Here is a 20,462-nt window from a genome sequence, read left to right as displayed (position 1 = left end):
GGACCATGAAGAACAAATGTAGCCACCCTCTTCAAAATATATAATATATATTTTACGAGTTTAGTGACACTTTGAAGAGCAACTTTACTAACCCTGCATTTTTTTTTTAAACCCCCCACATCATGCATTTACTGTAACCTGCTCGAGTGCTATACTTGGTGTCTAATATGTAGCAATTGGTAGAGAGCCATCAGAACATTTGTGAGTCTTTGTATCTGTCGTCTGGTGTTTGTATGAGGTTTGGGTCTCTGTGCTTCTACAGACATCACATAATGTTCTATTGATTGTCCTTTTATGGAATGTTCCCCTGTGTACCCTACCCAGTCATGGCAGACTGCTCCAGCTTTCACAAGGAGCAATTTGGTTGGCTGGGTTGAATTTGTCTTAGCCAATCGGAGTTCTGCCCTCCCCAGAGAGGCTGACCATCCATGTGCACTGCACAGTAGTGTGTATTATTTGAGCAGATTACACCCCAGGCTCCATATCCTATTCAGGACGGAAAGGAAGATGTGTATCTTGTATCTGCTTTCTTAGAGTAGTTTTACTTGAATTCTACACACAGATTGCACATGAAGTGTTTACTGTAGTAATGTGTAGATTGTGGCGGCTGCTAGTAGAGCTGCAGAGAGCCCAACCCATCATTTCCATGTTAATGGACTGGCTGCTTCCCCCACCTACAAATCCTTCAAGTCGGTGCTTTGTTTTCATGTATACACTGATGACGGCCATTGTGGCCACTTTCATGTTCTTTTCTTTGATCTCATCCATGCGTACCTTTTTGCAACTTATTAAACCAAGATTCTAGTGCTTGTTAATGTGAGTTTTGCCTGTAGAAAATCTATTTTGCTCTTCGCCGTATATCCATCTATATACGGCGTATATCCATCTATATACGGCGTATATCCATCTATACACGGCGTATATCCATCTATACATGGCGTATATCCATCTATACACGGCGTATATCCATCTATACACGGCGTATATCCATCTATATACGGCGTATATCCATCTATATACGGCGTATATCCATCTATATACGGCGTATATCCATCTATATACGGCGTATATCCATCTATATACGGCGTATATCCATCTATATACGGCGTATATCCATCTATATACGGCGTATTTCCATCTATATACGGCGTATTTCCATCTATATACGGCGTATATCCATCTATATACGGCGTATATCCATAATTATACGGCGTATATCCATCTATATACGGCGCATATCCATCTATATACGGCGTATATCCATCTATATACGGCGTATATCCATCTATATACGGCGTATTTCCATCTATATACGGCGTATTTCCATCTATATACGGCGTATATCCATCTATATACGGCGTATATCCATAATTATACGGCGTATATCCATAATTATACGGCGCATATCCATCTATATTACCCCCCCCCCCATATTGGCATATTACATTGGTAATTTCATATTAGGCAGGATATAGCACTGTGTGGTTCCGTTTCCTATCTCTGAAAGATGCTTCCATGTCCTGCAGTTATTCTGCTATTCAGGTTTTTATACAGTGTATCATATTCTACAAAGATATTACACTAATATTAGTCTATATTATCGCATGGTACATAACCATAACACCACTAAATACTAAAAGTGAGAGAAAGACATACAGTGTATGTAAATCCAAGAACAATATTTTTATAGTTTGTTGCTGATTCAGACATGATGACTGCGTTTCGATTTCTCTTTTATTCTCCTTTTATTTTTACTTGATCATACCAGCAACATTCTTCCTGTCCTAGAATTACAATGATCACTCACTGTACCGTACATACAGAGGAGCAACATTGTCATCCTAGCCTCCCCCCCCCCCCCAATCTTGATAACATAGGGGAAGGTGTTCTGTAGTCCATAGAAAATAACTGGGGGGATGATAACATTGTCTGAGCTTTCACTGCCGGAAGTTACAAGGGCACCGGTGTTCTGGCAGAATTAACTGGCATTTTTCTCTACTTTCAGAAAATGTGCTTAGTCTGAAAAAGATAACTGATATCGCCACTGCATCCAATGGCAATGACATTCCTCTTCTTGAGTTGAAGTTTAATTGCTCAACGCCAGATAAAAACATTTTTTCCCAATTCTATCCAAAAAAAAACACGACCTGTGTGTGTGTTTTTTTTTTTTTTTTTTTTTGCTGTCTGTCTCTGAGGAGATTCTCCTCACTTCCTTTCTAAACAAAAGGGATCAGAGAAACAGGTGGCGATGGGTTAACAGTCCAATGGAGAACCCCAAATGAAGGAGAGATCCCCAGTTCTTTATCAACCTTCCCCATTCTATTTAGCATTCAGGCTGAAGTTGTTCTTTAATTATAAGTACAGTTAAAAAAAAAAAATCTATATCTGTATTAATTTTAATGGCACCGGAAAACACGGCGCGGTGTGGTTCTGCTGTGATTGTCATGTGACAAATTGTGTTGAACCACATCACATGAAGATTTTTGCTCAAAAGTAGCTCTTTATTATTATCATAGGTGTGCACACAGGTTGTGCCAGGTGTGCCTGGGCACACGCTAATCACCCTGTGCAATGCAGATTCCCCCTGCTTAACCCCCATAGCAGCCGAGACTACAGAGAAAGGGACTGGGAAATCTCTGTCCTCCGTCCCTTTCTCTGCTATTTCACCAACCATGGGGCTCCTAACACATTGTAAAAAATAACAAAATAAAATCCCCCAAAAAAATGTTGTTACAATTTAAAAAAATATTTGTTCATAATATTTTTGTTTATGAAAAAATGATAAAAAAAAATTGTAAAAATAAAAAACGACTGACACCAATCTCATTCCTACTAACACAATCCACTGCTCTATTGCGTATGTGTGTTTGAACTTTGGGGTGCACACCCTAATGCAATGGGCTGCGCACACCTATGATGATGATTATTAATAATAATAATAATAATAATATACAGGATTTATATAGCGCCAAACGTTTGCGCAGCTCTTGAACTTTCTGCAGCCAAGACAGCTTACAATGCCGCTCTGGTGCCCGCCCCTCCTCCGCCCTGTCTCCGCCTCCGCTCGTTCTACATTGTAATCAATGCCTGCTCAGACTGGCCGCTCGCTCTGGCAAAATGAGGTGGCTGCTGTGCGGGCCACATTACAAGGTCCGGCCCACGGGCCTTGTGTTTGCCACCCCTGGTATAAAATGTCCAAAAGTTTTAATGCAATGAAAACATCATAAGGATTGCAACATTTCTAGGCCACGCAGGACCTCTTCGTCAGGCAAGTGATAAAAAAGATATCACTTGCCTGACGAAGAGGTCCTGCGTGGCCTCGAAACGTTGCAATTCTTGTGATGTTTTCATTGCATTAAAACTTTTCGAATATGTTCATATGAAGGAGAGAGCAGACTGCATGGGGCATGTCCGTTTTTTTAAATAATTAGCAGCCTGCGGGGGTTGAGTCTTGGTGCCAGTTCATACGGGCGGCTTTAAAGTTGCCCAACTCTCAAGCCGCCCCATACAGTGCAACTTCAGCGCAGCTTGTAAAGCAACTTCTGTATAGAATTTAATGCAAGCCGTTCCGAAGTCACCCCAAAGTAGTACAGGAACCTCTTTCTAGGTCGGAGCGACTTGAGCCGCTCCTGTTAGAACGGTTCCATTGCAATGCATGGAACGTGAATTGTCGGGCAGCTAAATCACCGGACAGGTCGCCCCTATGTGAACCGGCACTTAGACTATGCTAAACCACAGTCGAGAGAAATAGTTAACATCGCTGACAAGGATGAAGGAGCAGACAGATGACCCTATCAGTCTTGTTGCTGCTCTTTCACAGTCCAGTCACAAATTGGGGCTGGGAGACGTCTTGCTGCAGTAAAGTCAGGTCACTGTGCTGGCTGTCTGGACTAAGATGTCTTAAAACAATCCGATTCCTCTATCCACACAAGCAAGGGTGATCGAGGATTCCATGATCGGTGGCTGCAGCTGCTAATCAAGAAAAGTTTGCCAACATTCTAACAATCGCCTTCTGTCGAACAGGAACTGCCATACATGAATCGAAATTCAGCTGGTCCTTGCTAAATTGATGAATTTCAATCCATCTATGACCAACTTTAATCTCAGGCTGTGTGGACGGAAATACAAACCAGTTTGAAGGTAAAAGAACTCCCTTATATGGATTTCATTGGTGCATTTAGCTGCTTGCCTGGAGCTCAGCTTTGACTTCTGTTTGATCTTACTCCACCTGTCTGGATAGCTGCACTCCACTTCTGTGTCATGTGATTACATAAAAGCAGATGGTGACATTTCTAAAAAAAAATTTAATGGAAAAAGTAGAGAACACGTTTTTGTGATTTACATTATGAGTTAGTGACATGTTGTAAACATTTTTTTTGTGACATTCTAAATTTCAAGCCATGTACAAGTGGTGTAAGTGATATGTGGCCTACGTCTATCTGTATACATAATAAAGTTAAATATATTGTATATAGGAGGAAAGAGTAATTACTCAATGTATGGCCAATTATAGTTGTAATGTGTGCCTATCTCCTCATAGCATGCTGGTATGTCATAACATGGGAGGCATCACCTATCACAATGTGAGCCTGCTTGTCTACTCTGTCACAACACACACGCTAAGCATTTCCTTGGCATAGAATAGACTGTGATGTGTCTATGGTCAGAATACCACAACACTTTCTCAAAATCTGTCTGCACCGCTCTATGAATTCCAGGGAGTTGGTCTAATAATTAGCTCCACTTTTTACTTTTGGTGTATTCATTGCGACACAATGGGGGATATTTACAAAAGGCAAATCTGCTTTGCACTACAAGTGCACTTGGAAGTGCAGTCGCTGTAGATCTGAGGGGGGACATGCAAAGAAAATAAACAACATTTTAGCTTGCACATGATTGAATAATAAAACCAGCAGAGCTTCCCCTCATTTCAGATCTTCCCCTCAGATTTACAGCAACTGAACTTCCAAGTGCACTTGTAGTGCAAAGTGGATTTGCCATTCGTAAATGACCACCAATACCTAATGAATCGCTCACATGCCTGCGTGGCTCTGAAACTTTGCTATCTGCTGTAACCGTCTGATCGCTGATTAAAGCTTTGCACCCACCCTGGAGATCCTTGGTGTGCTGGCGACATATTTTGCTTTTAAAATGTAGAAGTACCACATTTTAGAACTACCTGAATTTGGTGCAGGAGTTGCTGTCGAAACCAAAACCGTCGCAAATGCGTCACAAATTTGGAATTTGGTGCAATTCATTACTGAGTGGTAATGTCAGAAAAGTGACACAGCAGCTTTATTAATCCCCCCATGTATGCTTGGCATGTCCCTGGTAGAATGCCTTTTGCCCTCAGCATGTGCCTGGTAAAATGCCCTTTGCCCTCAGCATGTACCTGGCTAAGTGTTCTATATGTCCTGAGAGCGCATGTTTCCGGCACTGTGCTCCTATTACCAAGTCCCCTGCAGAAGTGCTTTTTGTGATTTAGCATGAACTGCCTAAGAATCAATAGATGGCACTATGGAAGGAACATTGTAGACAATGGGGGTTATTTACCAAAGGCAAATCCACTTTGCACTACGAGTGCAAAGTGCACTTGAAATTGCACTTGGAAGTTTAGTCTCTGTAAATCTGAGGGGTAGATCTGAAATGAGGGGAAGTTCTGCTGATTTTATTATCCAATTATGTTTTTTTATTTTCCTTGCATGTCCCCCTCGGATCTACAATGACTGCACTTGCAAGTGCACTTTGCACTTGTAGTGCTAAAATTATGTTTTTTTATTTTCCTTGCATGTCCATGTTCCTCAAGCTTGCACCCCAAAGTGCAAAGTGGATTTGCTTTTCGTAAATAACCCCCAATATTTTTCTTTGGTGAGGAATGTATTTTGGGGTGCAAGCTTGAGGAATTGTTTCATATCTGCCTGATGGGAAATTTTAGTTTAGTTTATGAAAGCTTGCACCCCAAAAAGATATTCAGCTAGGCAGAACTTGTAAGCTGCGTGGCCTGTATTTATATCTGAGGGATTGTTATTAGAAGGGATACATTGCATTTACCAGATATTGTTCATTAGATGTTGGTGTTAGTTTGCCTTCACCTTACCAATTTATGGCAAATCCCATTCTGTAAAATAGCCGATCATCATATGGGGCCGGTTTGGAGACGGGAAATCCATGTTTTATGATGAGGTTGTTATGCACAGCTTTAATGGAAGCTTTCCAAAACTAACAATGGTTTCCCCCCACTCCTTTGTAATGTGACATGCACCTTCATGCTGATGACATAAATGTCACTAGCCAGTTCAAACAAAAGTTGTTTATGTGGTTTTTGGCCATGATAAGCAGATCTGGTGTGTGAGGCATTTCACTAATAGGTCTGAAGGCACCTGCTGAGAGGAGCAGAGCTGTTCATAGATAATGCTTGGATTGATATACAGCATAATCACCTTTTCACTAACCGAGTCGTGTAACATGATAAAAAAAACATAAATGGAATAGTTCTAAGAAAAACAGGAAAGTAATGAATACAGAGTGGAAACAAAAATATTTTGAACGTGGAAACTGTTTATTAGATTTCTGTCAACGTAATTGTTTTGTTCTCTTAGCTTAGGGCTGGATCACATCTGTGCAGTGAGTATTCCGTGTGTAGCGTTATAGGCAAGTTACTTCTAAAGATCATGTGTTTTGATTAAAGCGCATCAAAGATGCGACATGCTGGACTTTTATTTTTAAAGCCTCACATCTAAACCGCTCAGGTGTGAGCAATTTTTTGTAGAGATCATGTATATTAAGTGTTTTCACATACATGCTAGCCATGATTAAGCACTAACTGATAGTGTGAAACGCGTAGGCTGCTATCTCCATCTTTTGCTGTGTTTTGTAGTGCTATTTTTTATCTGTTTTATAATAAAGACAACCATCAAGGTTTTTTGGAGTGCGGCTGTCCATTCAATTTCTCTACTACTTGGGACTCGCAGTGACTTTGAAAAAGGTTCCTGCACCACTTTTCTGCAATTTCATTGCGACTTGCATTGACTTCTGTTAAATTAAGTCGCAAGCCACAATGAAATTTGCTGATCCAAATTGCACTGATCTGTGGCTTTGAAATCGCACTGAAGTAGCATGATTTTAAAGCCCCACTAGTGTGAACCAGGGCTTGTGTAGTAGTGTGTCCTGACACGTTTAGACTAATTCTCTCCTAACTGACAGATCTGAAATATACTTAAACGTAGTGAGCTGTGAATGTGATGCAAATGCAGTCTAAACACTGGTGTTCCTGTTTACTACTAACTACTACTAACTTTTTTTTAGCTGGCTCTTAGATTCAAAGCAAATCTGTCAAGCTCTGTTTGAATCCATCTCTATTCTATCCAAAACTAGAAAAAAAGTTTGCCTTTAGTGATACTTTAAAGCTGAGCTCCAGCCAGAAAACATGTAATCTTAGCAATCCACTTGAGAAGAGCAGTGGCATGCGTACCGTGGGCCAGTATGACTGCACGGCACCGGGCACCAGACATTATTGGCAGCTAAACAAATTGCTGTCCTACCCAGCACAACACTGTCCACCGCCCAGGTTAGGATGAAGGAAAAAAGCTGGGACAGCTGCACTCCAAAAAAACTCCTCCTTTAATTAAAAATCACAAAATACATGCCACAGCAAAAAACAGCACAACAAAAGAAAAGCTGACGTTTCGCACTCGGTCAGTGCATTCCCATGGAATAATGGGAAATGTAGCCCTCACCTTCCCATGGCAAATACTTTCAATGTAACATGTGCTGCCTGTTTACATCCTCCCATTTTGCTCCTGCACAGTAACCTTTCCTGAAGAAAGGAAAAACCTGAATTAATTAAAAAGTAATGCATTCATTTGTATCAATTTTAAAAGTGTTTTTGTTGGGCATGGGGAGCTAAGCCTCCATTCACACTTGCACATTTCAGCTTGTTTTCCGACTACTACCCTCAACATGTGGAATCTGAATTGAGTTAATTCAGGTGGCTTTTGCTTCCATAGACCTCAATGAGTGCTCCTAAATGTGCAGCATGCGTTACTTAGTAATTTTTTTTCACTTGCACAACAGTGTGATGCCTCGTACACCCGATTGGAATTTCTGATGAAAAAAGTCCATCGGAAATTCCGACCGTGTGTGAGCACATCGGAATTTTTCCATCGGATATTTCCAGGAATTCCATCGGAGTTTACATAGAGAACACGTTCTCTTTTGCTGCAATGAAATTCCGATGTGAGTTTGGTCGGGCAAAAGCCTGATCGTGTGTACGATGCATTAGTTTGATTCTCTGTTCATCCAAAGGTAAAAGGAATGTTTTGTGTGGAGATATACTTGCATGAGATATACTTGCATGAGCATACAATCTGATATGATTGTTTCACATCCAATTGGATTCATTTGACACTTTGCCGTTTTTAACTTCAGCAAATAAACATTGCCTTACTGTACGTGTTTTCTGGTAATCCAAATGCGTTGGACATAGCCGGGACTCCCTAGACCATAGTTAAGAAATAAAGGAAGATATATGGATATGATCTGCTAATGGAGGAGATGCTGAGAAGCAGCGATTACAATGATTTAATCTGGAGCCAGTAAATGGAGGAGGGCAGGATGAGCCAAGATACTTGAAGATGCCGCCAAGTGCTGCTCTCAATTGTAGAGGCTACTAACCAAATAAATCTTATTGCTGCAAAGATAGGATGACAGCTTGTTAACCATCAGTAAAATATATATAGGAATCCCAGAAACATTGATACAAAATTGTGTATATATATCTTTCATGTATGCCCCTTCTGAGCTTTACTCCCCGGAGAATTCCCCTTGTACTATGCTTTATTTAGTTTAAGCATTGTGGAGCCCGTCGCCACGAGAAATCGTAGGGACTAATATTTCGTATACAGTGACTTATCTTTTTTATAAATACAACAGTTTAATTTTAGGACTAACTAAGAAACCACAGCAGCCACCGTTAGAAATTCTTTGTTCTTTTTTTTTTTTTTTTTTTTTTTTAATTTAACGTAAACATTCTCAATGAATTCTTCACTAAAATTGCCTGAATTCATGTATGTATTCTGCTCTGTTTGTGGATTCTTAACCAGAAAATATCACCAGCAATTTGCTTCAAAGATAAAGTCCTATTAAAGAAAAATTCAGTCAGAGGGGGGGAATTTTTTTTTTATTTTTTTTTACTTTTGAATGTAAAAACAGTTTTGCTTATCTGTTGTAAAGTCTGTCTGTCCTTGAGTTGTAAGGATAAACCTAATGGGTTAGTTTCTCTTGTTGGATGTGTGTTGGAGGTGCCCTTTGTGGCGTGTCTCTGACGTGTGGAATTCTGCTGTGGGGTCTTTTTAGTCATAACATGTTATGAATTCTCGCACTAGGGGGTTGTGGAGGAGCAGCCTGGTTAGAGACACCGGAACAATTCATTTTTATTTTCTAGGATTAAGGAGAGCTTTGCCATTTGTCACTTCACTTTTCATGTTGGAATCCTGATTAGTTCTTGTTCTAATATTGGCAACTTTTATACTAGTGTATTATGTCATAGACCTAACTAAATATACATCTGAAATGGGTAAACTCTTTGTTTTTGTACTGTATATTTACAGCATTTATACAGATGCAGCGTTTGTATTCAGCACTATATTGAAAATCTGTGTCCAGTATAGTAAATTACACGTATTCAGGCCAAAATATGGATGTTGCCATATTGTAGATTATCTTATTTTTTTTTTTTTTTTTTTATTTGGAATACATTACAGGCTTTGCTGTCATTATAACATTTCCATTTGTTTTTCTTGTATTGATGTTTTAATTTTGTGGCTAAAGGTAGTATGTATACTTTTATATGGGCAGGAGGGCTGTTTTATTTATTTATTTTTTTAAGTGTATTTTTGTGCGTGTACTCGAGAGAGGAGCCGGACTGCAGGAGTTGGGAGTAGGCAGGCCTCCCCCAGAGGCAATCTGCCACCTTTCTCCATGCCCCGGGTGGCAATGGCGGGTGTGTGAGGGGGTCCTCCCACACTACCTGCTCCGCTTTGAAGCCCAACAGGGCAGAGGGACTCCCTATAAGGGAGTGAGAGGATTTGCCCCTCAACCAGCCCCGTTAGTCCTTAGCCTCTCTTTTTTTAGAGACCGCGTGGTCAAAGTGCGTGCATGTTAACCCAATTTCGAGTGCGTGTAAGTGTGGTGGTTATTGTGGGAGGGGGGTGGGCGTACTAAGCGCAGGCTTACCTCGCATAGCACACCCACCGGGAGCCGGGCTGAGACCACCAAACTCAATTCACATGTACCCGAGAACGGGATCCGAACCCCTAGCTGCAGAGGTGAATGGCTTGTCAGCGCAGTGCCAATCGCACTAAGCCTCAAATGTACAAATTGTAATAAATTCCCCTTTTCACTTATCTTTTCTCTCAATATATAAATGCATGTGGCTAAATTGCTCAAGTGTACTGTAGAGCAGAGGTCTCCAAACATTTTAAACAAAGGGCCGGTCAGACTTTAGAAGGGCCAGATGGTGGCCAGCAGGAGTAGAAGAAATTCTAGCACCAGTGGGAGTATACATCACCACATTTGATATTGTGGGGGGGGGGGGGGGGGGATAGTGCTCCACTGTTGGTATCCTAGGGGAGAATAGAGTCCTCATTATTTGTGTCCATATTTGCTCCATTTTTGGTGTCAGATGGCAAAATAGTGTATCAGTGCGAGGAATAGTGCCCCAAGGGCCAGGTAAAGGCAAGCAAAGGGCCACATCTGGCCCTTGGGCCGCAGTTTGGAGACCACTGCTGTAGAGGAAGGTGAAAAATAAGAAGGTTTTTTATAGCTCAGGAAACATAAAATGATCCCTCTTTTGGCCATTTGGTGAGCGGCATTGTTAAAGTAGTTCTGCATATAAAGAAGATGCCCTGCTGCCCCCAAAGCCCATCTTAGTAGTGGTTCTTGCCATAACGATCTTGTGACAAAGGAGGCAGCATTTGTATAAAAGGACTATCGTGATTCTGGTAGGCGTAGGGCAGCATAATGTGTAAATACAACCCTGATGGCTTGTAAGGTGCCTACAGGGCCTTTAATAAGGGGCAACTTCTCTCATGGTAATGCCTGTAAAACATCTAGCCTTTTTATTTTTCAAAATGATTTTTTAGAAGATTCATTGAGATCACGTATACAATAGGATATATTGGCTCAATAAAGGCTTTATAAGCAAGCACGTGCAATTTTGTTCCGGATGTTCCCACACAGCGGATACATTTTGTATTTGGCCTTATTACAGGAACTTCAATTGGAGTATTAGACAGTATACAAAATACAACTGTTTTACAGTGGAGGTTATAGCCACTGTTGGTTTTTATTGTTTTTTTTTTTATGTCCGTTATTTTCCTGAGCTTAAGGGAGGGAAATCTCCTTGCAGATGGCATAATAAAATGATGGTAGATTTAATTTTGCCTTTAAATTTTGATAAGTATGGGAACGGTCCGATCGACTACTGTACAATCGCTCTGTTGGAAAAACCACCTGTTGATCAGTGTTGCAGGCTATAGCCTGCAGCGCTGATCAGTGTAGTCTGATGACAGGGAAGTCTCTCTGCTGTCGGAATACAAAGAAAGAAAAAGTTTTGGCTTTAGATATATTTTAAGGTAAATAGCTAAATACTGCTCTAAAGTCACTACAGTAGGTCAGCATACAACTCTAATAAGTACTAACAATTGTGTTTGTTTTAGGCTTTTATTTTGCACTTGTGCCCTTTTTTCTTAATTTTAAGGTTTACTTTTTATTGCTTGTCATATACCCTGAAGTGTTTGTGATGTACTCATATTTTTTTTTTCCCTTCCCTCTCCAGATGGAGTTCATACCGTTACTGCTCACTGCACTCTACGTGTTACAATCATCACAGATGACATGCTGACCAATAGCATCACGGTCCGACTGGAAAATATGTCCCAGGAGAAGTTTCTGTCTCCGCTCCTATCACTATTTGTGGAAGGGGTGGCAACTGTGCTGTCCACTGCCAAGGAGGGCATTTTTGTCTTTAATATTCAGAATGATACTGATGTAAGTTCCAACATCCTAAATGTGACATTCTCTGCCCTACTTCCTGGAGGAGTCCGCAACAAGTTCTTCCATTCCGAGGATTTACAGGAACAAATTTATCTGAACAGGACCTTGCTCACCATGATTTCCACCCAGCGTGTCCTGCCATTTGATGATAATATATGTCTCAGGGAACCTTGTGAGAATTACATGAAATGTGTATCGGTGCTGAAGTTTGATAGCTCCGCCCCTTTCATAAGTTCCAATACAGTGCTTTTTCGACCTATTCACCCAATCAATGGATTACGCTGCCGTTGCCCACCTGGATTTACTGGGGACTATTGTGAAACAGAGATCGATCTCTGTTATTCCAACCCTTGTGGCAAGAACGGACTGTGTCGAAGTAGAGAAGGTGGATATTCTTGTGAGTGCAATGAAGAATACACAGGTATGTCAATGTATACTTTACACATTACCTTCTATATTTATCCATTAATAAAGCATATACAGTGAGGAAAATAAGTATTTGAACACCCTGCTATTTTGCAAGTTCTCCCACTTGGAAATCATGGAGGGGTCTGAAATTGTCATCGTAGGTGCATGTCCACTGTGAGAGACATAATCAAAAAAAAAAATTCCAGAAATCACAATTTATGATTTTTTAACTATTTATTTGTATGATACAGCTGCAAATAAGTATTTGAACACCTGTCTATCAGCTAGAATTCTGACCCTCAAAGACCTGTTAGTCTGCCTTTAAAATGTCCACCTCCACTCCATTTATTATCCTAAATTAGATGCACCTGTTTGAGGTCATTAGCTGCATAAAGACACCTGTCCACCCCATACAATCAGTAAGAATCCAACTACTAACATGGCCAAGACCAAAGAGCTGTCCAAAGACACTAGAGACAAAATTGTACACCTCCACAAGGCTGGAAAGGGCTACGGGGAAATTGTCAAGCAGCTTGGTGAAAAAAGGTCCACTGTTGGAGCAATCATTAGAAAATGGAAGAAGCTAAACATGACTGTCAATCTCCCTCGGACTGGGGCTCCATGCAAAATCTCACCTCGTGGGGTCTCAATGATCCTAAGAAAGGTGAGAAATCAGCCCAGGACTACACGGGAGGAGCTGGTCAATGACCTGAAAAGAGCTGGGACCACCGTTTCCAAGGTTACTGTTGGTAATACACTAAGATGTCATGGTTTGAAATCATGCATGGCACGGAAGGTTCCCCTGCTTAAACCAGCATATGTCAAGGCCCGTCTTAAGTTTGCCAATGACCATTTGGATGATCCAGAGGAGTCATGGGAGAAAGTCATGTGGTCAGATGAGACCAAAATAGAACTTTTTGGTCATAATTCCACTAACCGTGTTTGGAGGAAGAAGAATGATGAGTACCATCCCAAGAACACCATCCCTACTGTGAAGCATGGGGGTGGTAGCATCATGCTTTGGGGGTGTTTTTCTGCACATGGGACAGGGCGACTGCACTGTATTAAGGAGAGGATGACCGGGGCCATGTATTGCGAGATTTTGGGCAACAACCTCCTTCCCTCAGTTAGAGCTTTGAAGATAGGTCGAGGCTGGGTCTTCCAACATGACAATGACCCGAAGCACACAGCCAGGATAACCAAGGAGTGGCTCTGTAAGAAGCATATTAAGGTTCTGGCGTGGCCTAGCCAGTCTCCAGACCTAAACCCAATAGAGAATCTTTGGAGGGAGCTCAAACTCTGTGTTTCTCAGCGACAGCCCAGAAACCTGACTGATCTAGAGAAGATCTGTGTGGAGGAGTGGGCCAAAATCCCTCCTCCAGTGTGTGCAAACCTGGTGAAAAACTACAAGAAACGTTTGACCTCTGTAATTGCAAACAAAGGCTACTGTACCAAATATTAACATTGATTTTCTCAGGTGTTCAAATACTTATTTGCAGCTGTATCATACAAATAAATAGTTAAAAAAATCATACATTGTGATTTCTGGATTATTATTTTTTTGATTATGTCTCTCACAGTGGACATGCACCTACGATAACAATTTCAGACCCCTCCATGATTTCCAAGTGGGAGAACTTGCAAAATAGCAGGGTGTTCAAATACTTATTTTCATCACTGTAACATTTCTATGTAAATTTATAGATGTTTGGTCTAAAATGCCTGTTATCACATTTGTTCAGTAAAGTTGCATAAAGAGAATAGATTTTATGAAAAGTGCATTAGGAGTAGCAATCAATCAGAAATCGTCCAACTGACCTGATTGTAGTTAGTTTGAACTATAGCTAAAACTTTTTTTTTTTTTTATTTAATTTTTTTTTTTTTCATTTTGGATAGAGTATCGGAGCGTTATAGCCTTTTATCAATTTTTTTTCACCATCTGTGCCCCATTTCGGAGATTTCCCTTCACTACCTGTCCCATAGCCAAACAGGAAGTGAGAGGAAATCTCTGGAGATTAAGGCAATCCCTTGGGGACCTCCCCAGGTCACCGGAATTGGTGTCCCCATTGGAAAATTTCCACACTAATACTTTTCTGGGGACAACCCAAATTTTGGGTTTCTCTTTTACCTTCACTATAATGGTAAACCTGACAAATAGAGAAGATGAATCTCCTTAACCAGTTCGGCTCCAGAGCCGCATACAAAAAATATAGTAAATTTTAGTGCAAAACCACGCCATACAATACCTATTTTTGGTTAAAATATAGAAAATGAGGTTGCATCAAGTACCGTATTTATCGGCGTATAACACGCACAGGAATATTACACGCACGCTAACTTTAAGAGGAAAGTTTCAAGGGAGCTGCGGTGGCTCAACGCGATTTGTACTGCGCTGACAAGCCATTCACCTCTGCAGCTAGGGGTTCGGATCCCGGTCTCGGCTACATGTAGCCTGGACTATGCAAATGCCCTTTACCTCGGACTCCCAAAGTACCAAATCGCTCGTCTGCAAGTCGTTCAAAATACGGCCGCCAGACTAGTGACCGGGAAAAAGCCCTGGGAATCAATCTCACCTTCACTGAGAACCCTTCATTGGTTACCAGTAAAAGACAGAATTGCTTTTAAAGCACTCTGTCTAACCCATAGATGTATTCATGGGAATGCTCCCCATTATCTATGCAAAAAAATAAAAGCCCATAATCCCAATCGCATTCTGCGATCCACCAATCAAAATCTTCTTCAGATACCGAAAGCCAACTACAAAACCAAAGGAGATAGAAGATTCGCGGTCCAAGGTCCCAGACTATGGAACGCTTTAACAACCAGCATTCGGTTGGAGGAGAACCACTTAGCCTTCAGGAAAAAGATCAAAACTCATCTCTTTTGATATCAAAAGAGTCAGGTACATCAAGTGCCCAGAGGCGATTAAGTTCGCATGTGTCGCGCTATATAAGTTTCTCATTCATTCATGTGAATTGAGTTTGGTGGTCTCAGCCCGGCTCCCGGTGGGTGTGCTATGCGAGGTAAGCCTGCGCTTAGTACGCCCACCCCCCGCACTTTGACCACGCGGCCTCTAAAAAGAGAGGAGAAGGACTAACGGGGCTGGTTGAGCGGGCTAATCCTCTCACTCCAGGAGCAGGTAGGGCGGGCTGTGTGAGAGGACCCCCTCACACACCCGCCATTGCCACCCGGGGCATGGAGAAAGGTGGCAGATTGCCTCTGGGGGAGGCCTGCCTACTCCCAACTCCTGCAGTCCGGCTCCTCTCTCGAGTACACGCACAAAATACACTTAAAAAAAAAAAAAAAAAAGAGGAAAGTTTCAGGAAAAAAACTTTCCACAGCCCCCTGCGTATAACGCGCAGGCACAGTTTACCCTCTATTTTCAGGGTAAAAAGTGTTATACGCCAATAAATACAGTGAATGGATAGCAAACATTCCACCGCAATGTCGCCAAAAACAATGCTGTCCAAAAATCCCCATAGGTGATGCTTTTTTTTTTTTTTTTTTTTTTCATTTTTTTTTTTTTAAGTGTTTTTTGTGCGTGTACTCGAGAGAGGAGCCGGACTGCAGGAGTTGGGAGTAGGCAGGCCTCCCCCAGAGGCAATCTGCCACCTTTCTCCATGCCCCGGGTGGCAATGGCGGGTGTGTGAGGGGGTCCTCCCACACAGCCCGCCCTACCTGCTCCGCTTTGAAGCCCAACGGGGCAGAGGGACTCCCTATAAGGGAGTGAGAGGATTAGCCCGCTCAACCAGCCCCCATAGTCCTTCGCCTCTCTTTTAGAGACCGCGTGGTCAAAGTGCGTGTGTTAACCCAATTTAGAGTGCGTGTGTAGGTGTGGTGGTTTTTGTGGGAGGGGGGTGGGCGTACTAAGCACAGGCTTACCTTGCATAGCACACCCACCGGGAGCCGGGCTGAGACCACCAAACTCAATTCACATGAAGCCGAGACCGGGATCCGAACCTCTAGCTGCAGAGGTGAATGGCTTGTCAGCACAGTGCCAATCGCGTTGAGCCACCGCAGCTCCTCCCATAGGTGATGCTTTAAAAGCCTTTACAGCTCATCAGTTTAGAGTTCGCTAGTGGCTTGGGCAAGAATTATTTTTCTCACTCTGACATTTGTTGCGATATGCCACATGTGTGGTGCGACCGCGGCTTACATGCCTTGCGTATGTGTGGGGCTACATGGATTTTCTGCAAGTGACATCACTTTTGGTTTTACTGTTTGCATGTGAGATCGAAGTATGGATTTTCCTTGGTCTCAATGCAATCTTTCTACCCTAGCTGGCGGATGTGCTCCAGGGAGTGCAGGACAACCCGGAAACCAGGGTTGGAGGAGGGCACCGCGCTGCTGTGTGAAAGTGGTCGGCAGCTATGGAGCTGCTGCATCACTTTCACTTTGAAGCCGGTCGCCCGCTGAACAAAACCAAAACCGGACAGCTTGTGATTAAGTGTTCGCTATTTGGATGTACATAGTACGTCCAAGGAGCTCAACTGGTTAATAGGGAAACAGACAGCAGTAAAAACAGTCAGGTGCTTTAATCCCTCTTAAAGGAGTAGTCAAGGCAGAAGGCTTTTTATCTTAATGCATTCTATGCACTAAGAAAAAATAAATAAAAAATTGTGTAGCAGCCTCCCCAGCACCCCCCTAATACTTACCTGAGCCTCATTTCTCTCCAGCAATGTCCCTTAATGTCTAAGCCGTCCGTGACACTCCTCTTAATTGGCTGAGACACAGCTGCGGAACCATTGGCTCCCGGTGCTGTCAATCAAAGTCAGTCAGCCAATCAGGGGGGAGAGGGGGCAGGACCAGGGAGGGGCTCTGTGTGTGTGAATGGCTACACGGAGCTGTGGCTTTACTCCAATGCCCCCATAGAAAGCTGCTGACTGCGGGGGCACTCGATAGAAGGGAGGGGCCAGGAGCAGCAAAGAGGGACCAGAGAAGAGGAGGTTCCAGGCTGCTCTGCAAAACCACTGCACAGAGGAGGTAATTACAGTGGAACCTCGGATTACGAGCATAATCCGTTCCAGGAGAATGCTCGTAATCCAAAGTACTCGCATATCAAAGTGAGTTTCCCCATTAAAGTCGATGGAAACTAAAATAATTTTGTTCCACATTGACTTCAATGGCATGCAATACCACATGCGGCCAGAGGTGGGGGTGTCGGAGAGCCTTGGAAACAGCCGGAAAGGCCCGAGGACAGCTCAGCAAACCTTGGAAGGCTCGGGAACTGAGTATTTCTGTGTCTTTCCGAGCAGCTCCGAACGGCGCCAATCGTCTGGAATCGCCTCAGGCCAAACGCGGTACTGCACACCGCTTTGGCCTGAATCCTGCTCGTTTTGCGAGACAACACTCACAAACTGAGTTATGATTTTTAAAAATGCACTGCTTGTATTGTGAAACGCTTGTTAACCGCGTTCCTCTCAATCCGAGGTTACACTGCAACATGTTTGCAAAGTCTAGTTTAAAAACATTTAATAACAATCACTTTAAAGTATACTGTAACTAAAGGAAAACTTTTTTTTTTTGTTTTGAATGGAGTGGAGATGAATTGGAACACCTGTTAGTTTTTATTGCTGTCTGCGCGCACCTTTTCTATTTGTCCAGTTTACCATTATTATTGAAAGAAAATCTTAAATTTTGGGTTGTCCCCAGAAAAGTAATTGAAGAGAAATCATCCAATGGGGACACTAGTTCTAGTGAACTGGGTGTCTCCAAGAAATTCCCTTGTGTAGGGATTCCCTCTCACTTCCTGTTTGGTTATGGGACAGGAAGTGAAGAGAAATCTCTGCAATGGGACACAGATGGTGAAAAATAATCTGACCAGGGTTTTAACCCTCCCTTACTCCGTCCAAAATGGGGGGGGGGGAGTTTTGCTTATAGTTCTACTTCAAGTGCTTCTCTTTGCTCTTATTGGAAATGTCAGAGTTTTTCTTTTGCTTGGAATTTTTTTTTTTTCCATCACCAAAATAATAAGTCAGCAGCATCTCCCAGTATCTAGGTGAAAAGTGATCACAGAATAATGAAGACGTACAACGTGCGATAACCCAACCATTTATTGAGTTGCATATGTTATTCCATTTTGATTTGCATCATTTTCTCCTGAAGCTATGCTGAACAATATATTTGATTTTTTTTTTCTTTTTTTGAATTTTATTTATTTATATCGCTAGTAGATTGTTCTTTAAAAAAAATCTCCTAATTGGCTAAGAACCCCTGTCACGGCCGTCTGTTCCTTTTATTAATTAAAGCTAGTTTTCCCCGTGCCTTTCAGGCCTCTGTTCAGAATGCTGTAACAGTTGTTATCTGTAGCTGTGAGCTGCAGCCACTCGGCGCATGTTAATGTGGGCCATTGTCCATCCGGTGAATGAAGCTGAAGTTCAATCATTCTGGTTGGTGTGGTAATGCCGGATGGAATGCAGAGTCCGTCTCGGGACTCCCTCCATTTCATTTACTCTGTCAACGGGCAAGATTTTGGAAATATGGCACTGCAAAATGTTACAATCTGTCATCCTTATGATGAGGCTCACTAAGGACCGATGACGGAACATGACCGAGACGGAGTTCAGTTCACAATTCTCAGCTCCTAGCCAAACATTAAAAAATATCTGATCCATTTCCTCCCGGGGATAATCATAGCCTAATGTCACCATTCCTCCTTCCAATACTTTGAAGGTCCTTACCTGGCCCCTGCAATTATTAGTAATTTATACATGTTGAAAGTTATCCTATCTTGGCAGTCTTGTGTTACCAACACTGAGTAAACTGATCTACAACATGCATTTTTCTGTAACAAGACTACGGGGTCATCAGACTTCTGTTTTTTTTTTTTTTTTTTTACCTAAAATTAATGTCACATTTTTCAGATGTATTAAGTAAGCATTTCTGAACCCCATGACCAGAACAATTCAGCTGTGGTTATTGGCATCATTGTATTCAGCTTCATGACTTGCATCTTTTAAGGCAGGGGTGGCCCGGGGGCCACATGTGGCCCGCGAAGCCCTCTGATGTGGCCCGCGACCTCCTGCTCTGGAATGGTAGTTTGGCAAGCCCAGATCGCAGGTTGCGACCCGCCATACCACAGCATCAGTGTTGTAAATGAAACTGGTGGTAGAGGAAGAAAGCGGCTGCGGAGCAGAGCCCCATAAGCCGATGCTTCCTCTACAGCGTCGGCTTTTGCCACAGGCGGAGTCTATGGCAACGTTCAGCTAACCCGCAGGATAGACACAGGTGCACTACGTTGCACCCGCGGTGTGGGTAAACCGCAGCACATCAGTGTGAAAGCAGCCTTAGGCCCTTTTTCACACGACCAGCACAACCAAATGGGACCCTCAATTCAGCTCTATAGAGCGACAGATGTCCGTTTACCCCGCCTACCTCCAATCTGAAAAACAGAAGGCAATTCGTCTCCTTCCATCTGGGCGGATCGGAGGGCCTATAGAGTATCCGTGATCTGTCATCCGCCCGCTACGCTCATTGTGGCCCTCGACTGGTTACCAAGTTGCTTAAGTGGCCCTCGCTCTTCAAAAGGTTGGGCACCCCTGTTTTAAGGTCTCCAAAATATCCATCAGTGGGCCCTGGTTCACATTAATGCTACTTTGAAAGCGGCGTGATTTGAAAGTAGCAAGGTCAGCGCGATTTCACGTAGACATCTGTGTGGCTTCATACACAGATGTTTATCGAAGTCGCACCTGAAATCGGCAAAAGTAGTGCAGGAAGTACTTTTGCAAATCGGTGCGGTGACACAAAATCGGTGACGCACCGATTGGAACAGTGCCATTTCCGCCAATAGGTTGCGACTTGTCATGTGATTTGATCTCTCAAATTGCTCCAATGTGAACCTAGGCTAAAGGAAATAAACAGTAGTTGCCCATTCTTGGCTTTCAGTCCATGATCTAGGAGAGGTAAAGCTCAAACATTGTGACCGCTCTGCCACCACAAAGGCGCTGTTCACACCTAGGCGTATATACGCCTGAAGCGCGACGCCGCAGCAGCCCCTAAGA

At 42.6% G+C, this 20,462-nt stretch overlaps 1 protein-coding gene across 8 annotated transcripts in view; it reads left to right on the top strand.

Annotated features, from left to right (window-relative positions):
• Window positions 1-20,462, top strand: part of CELSR1 (cadherin EGF LAG seven-pass G-type receptor 1) — a 219,262-nt gene that overhangs the window by 66,466 nt on the left and 132,334 nt on the right. For all 8 annotated transcript variants that reach the window (XM_040343639.1, XM_040343636.1, XM_040343634.1 and 5 more), the window contains exon 2: window positions 11,837-12,475. In XM_040343639.1, coding sequence (XP_040199573.1) covers window positions 11,837-12,475 — 639 coding nt within the window. The remainder of the gene's footprint in view (window positions 1-11,836; window positions 12,476-20,462) is intronic.

Source organism: Rana temporaria, chromosome 3 (genome assembly GCF_905171775.1).
Source record: "Rana temporaria chromosome 3, aRanTem1.1, whole genome shotgun sequence".
NCBI classification, from domain to species: Eukaryota; Metazoa; Chordata; class Amphibia; order Anura; family Ranidae; genus Rana; species Rana temporaria.
This window is presented reverse-complemented; position numbering and strand designations above follow the sequence as displayed.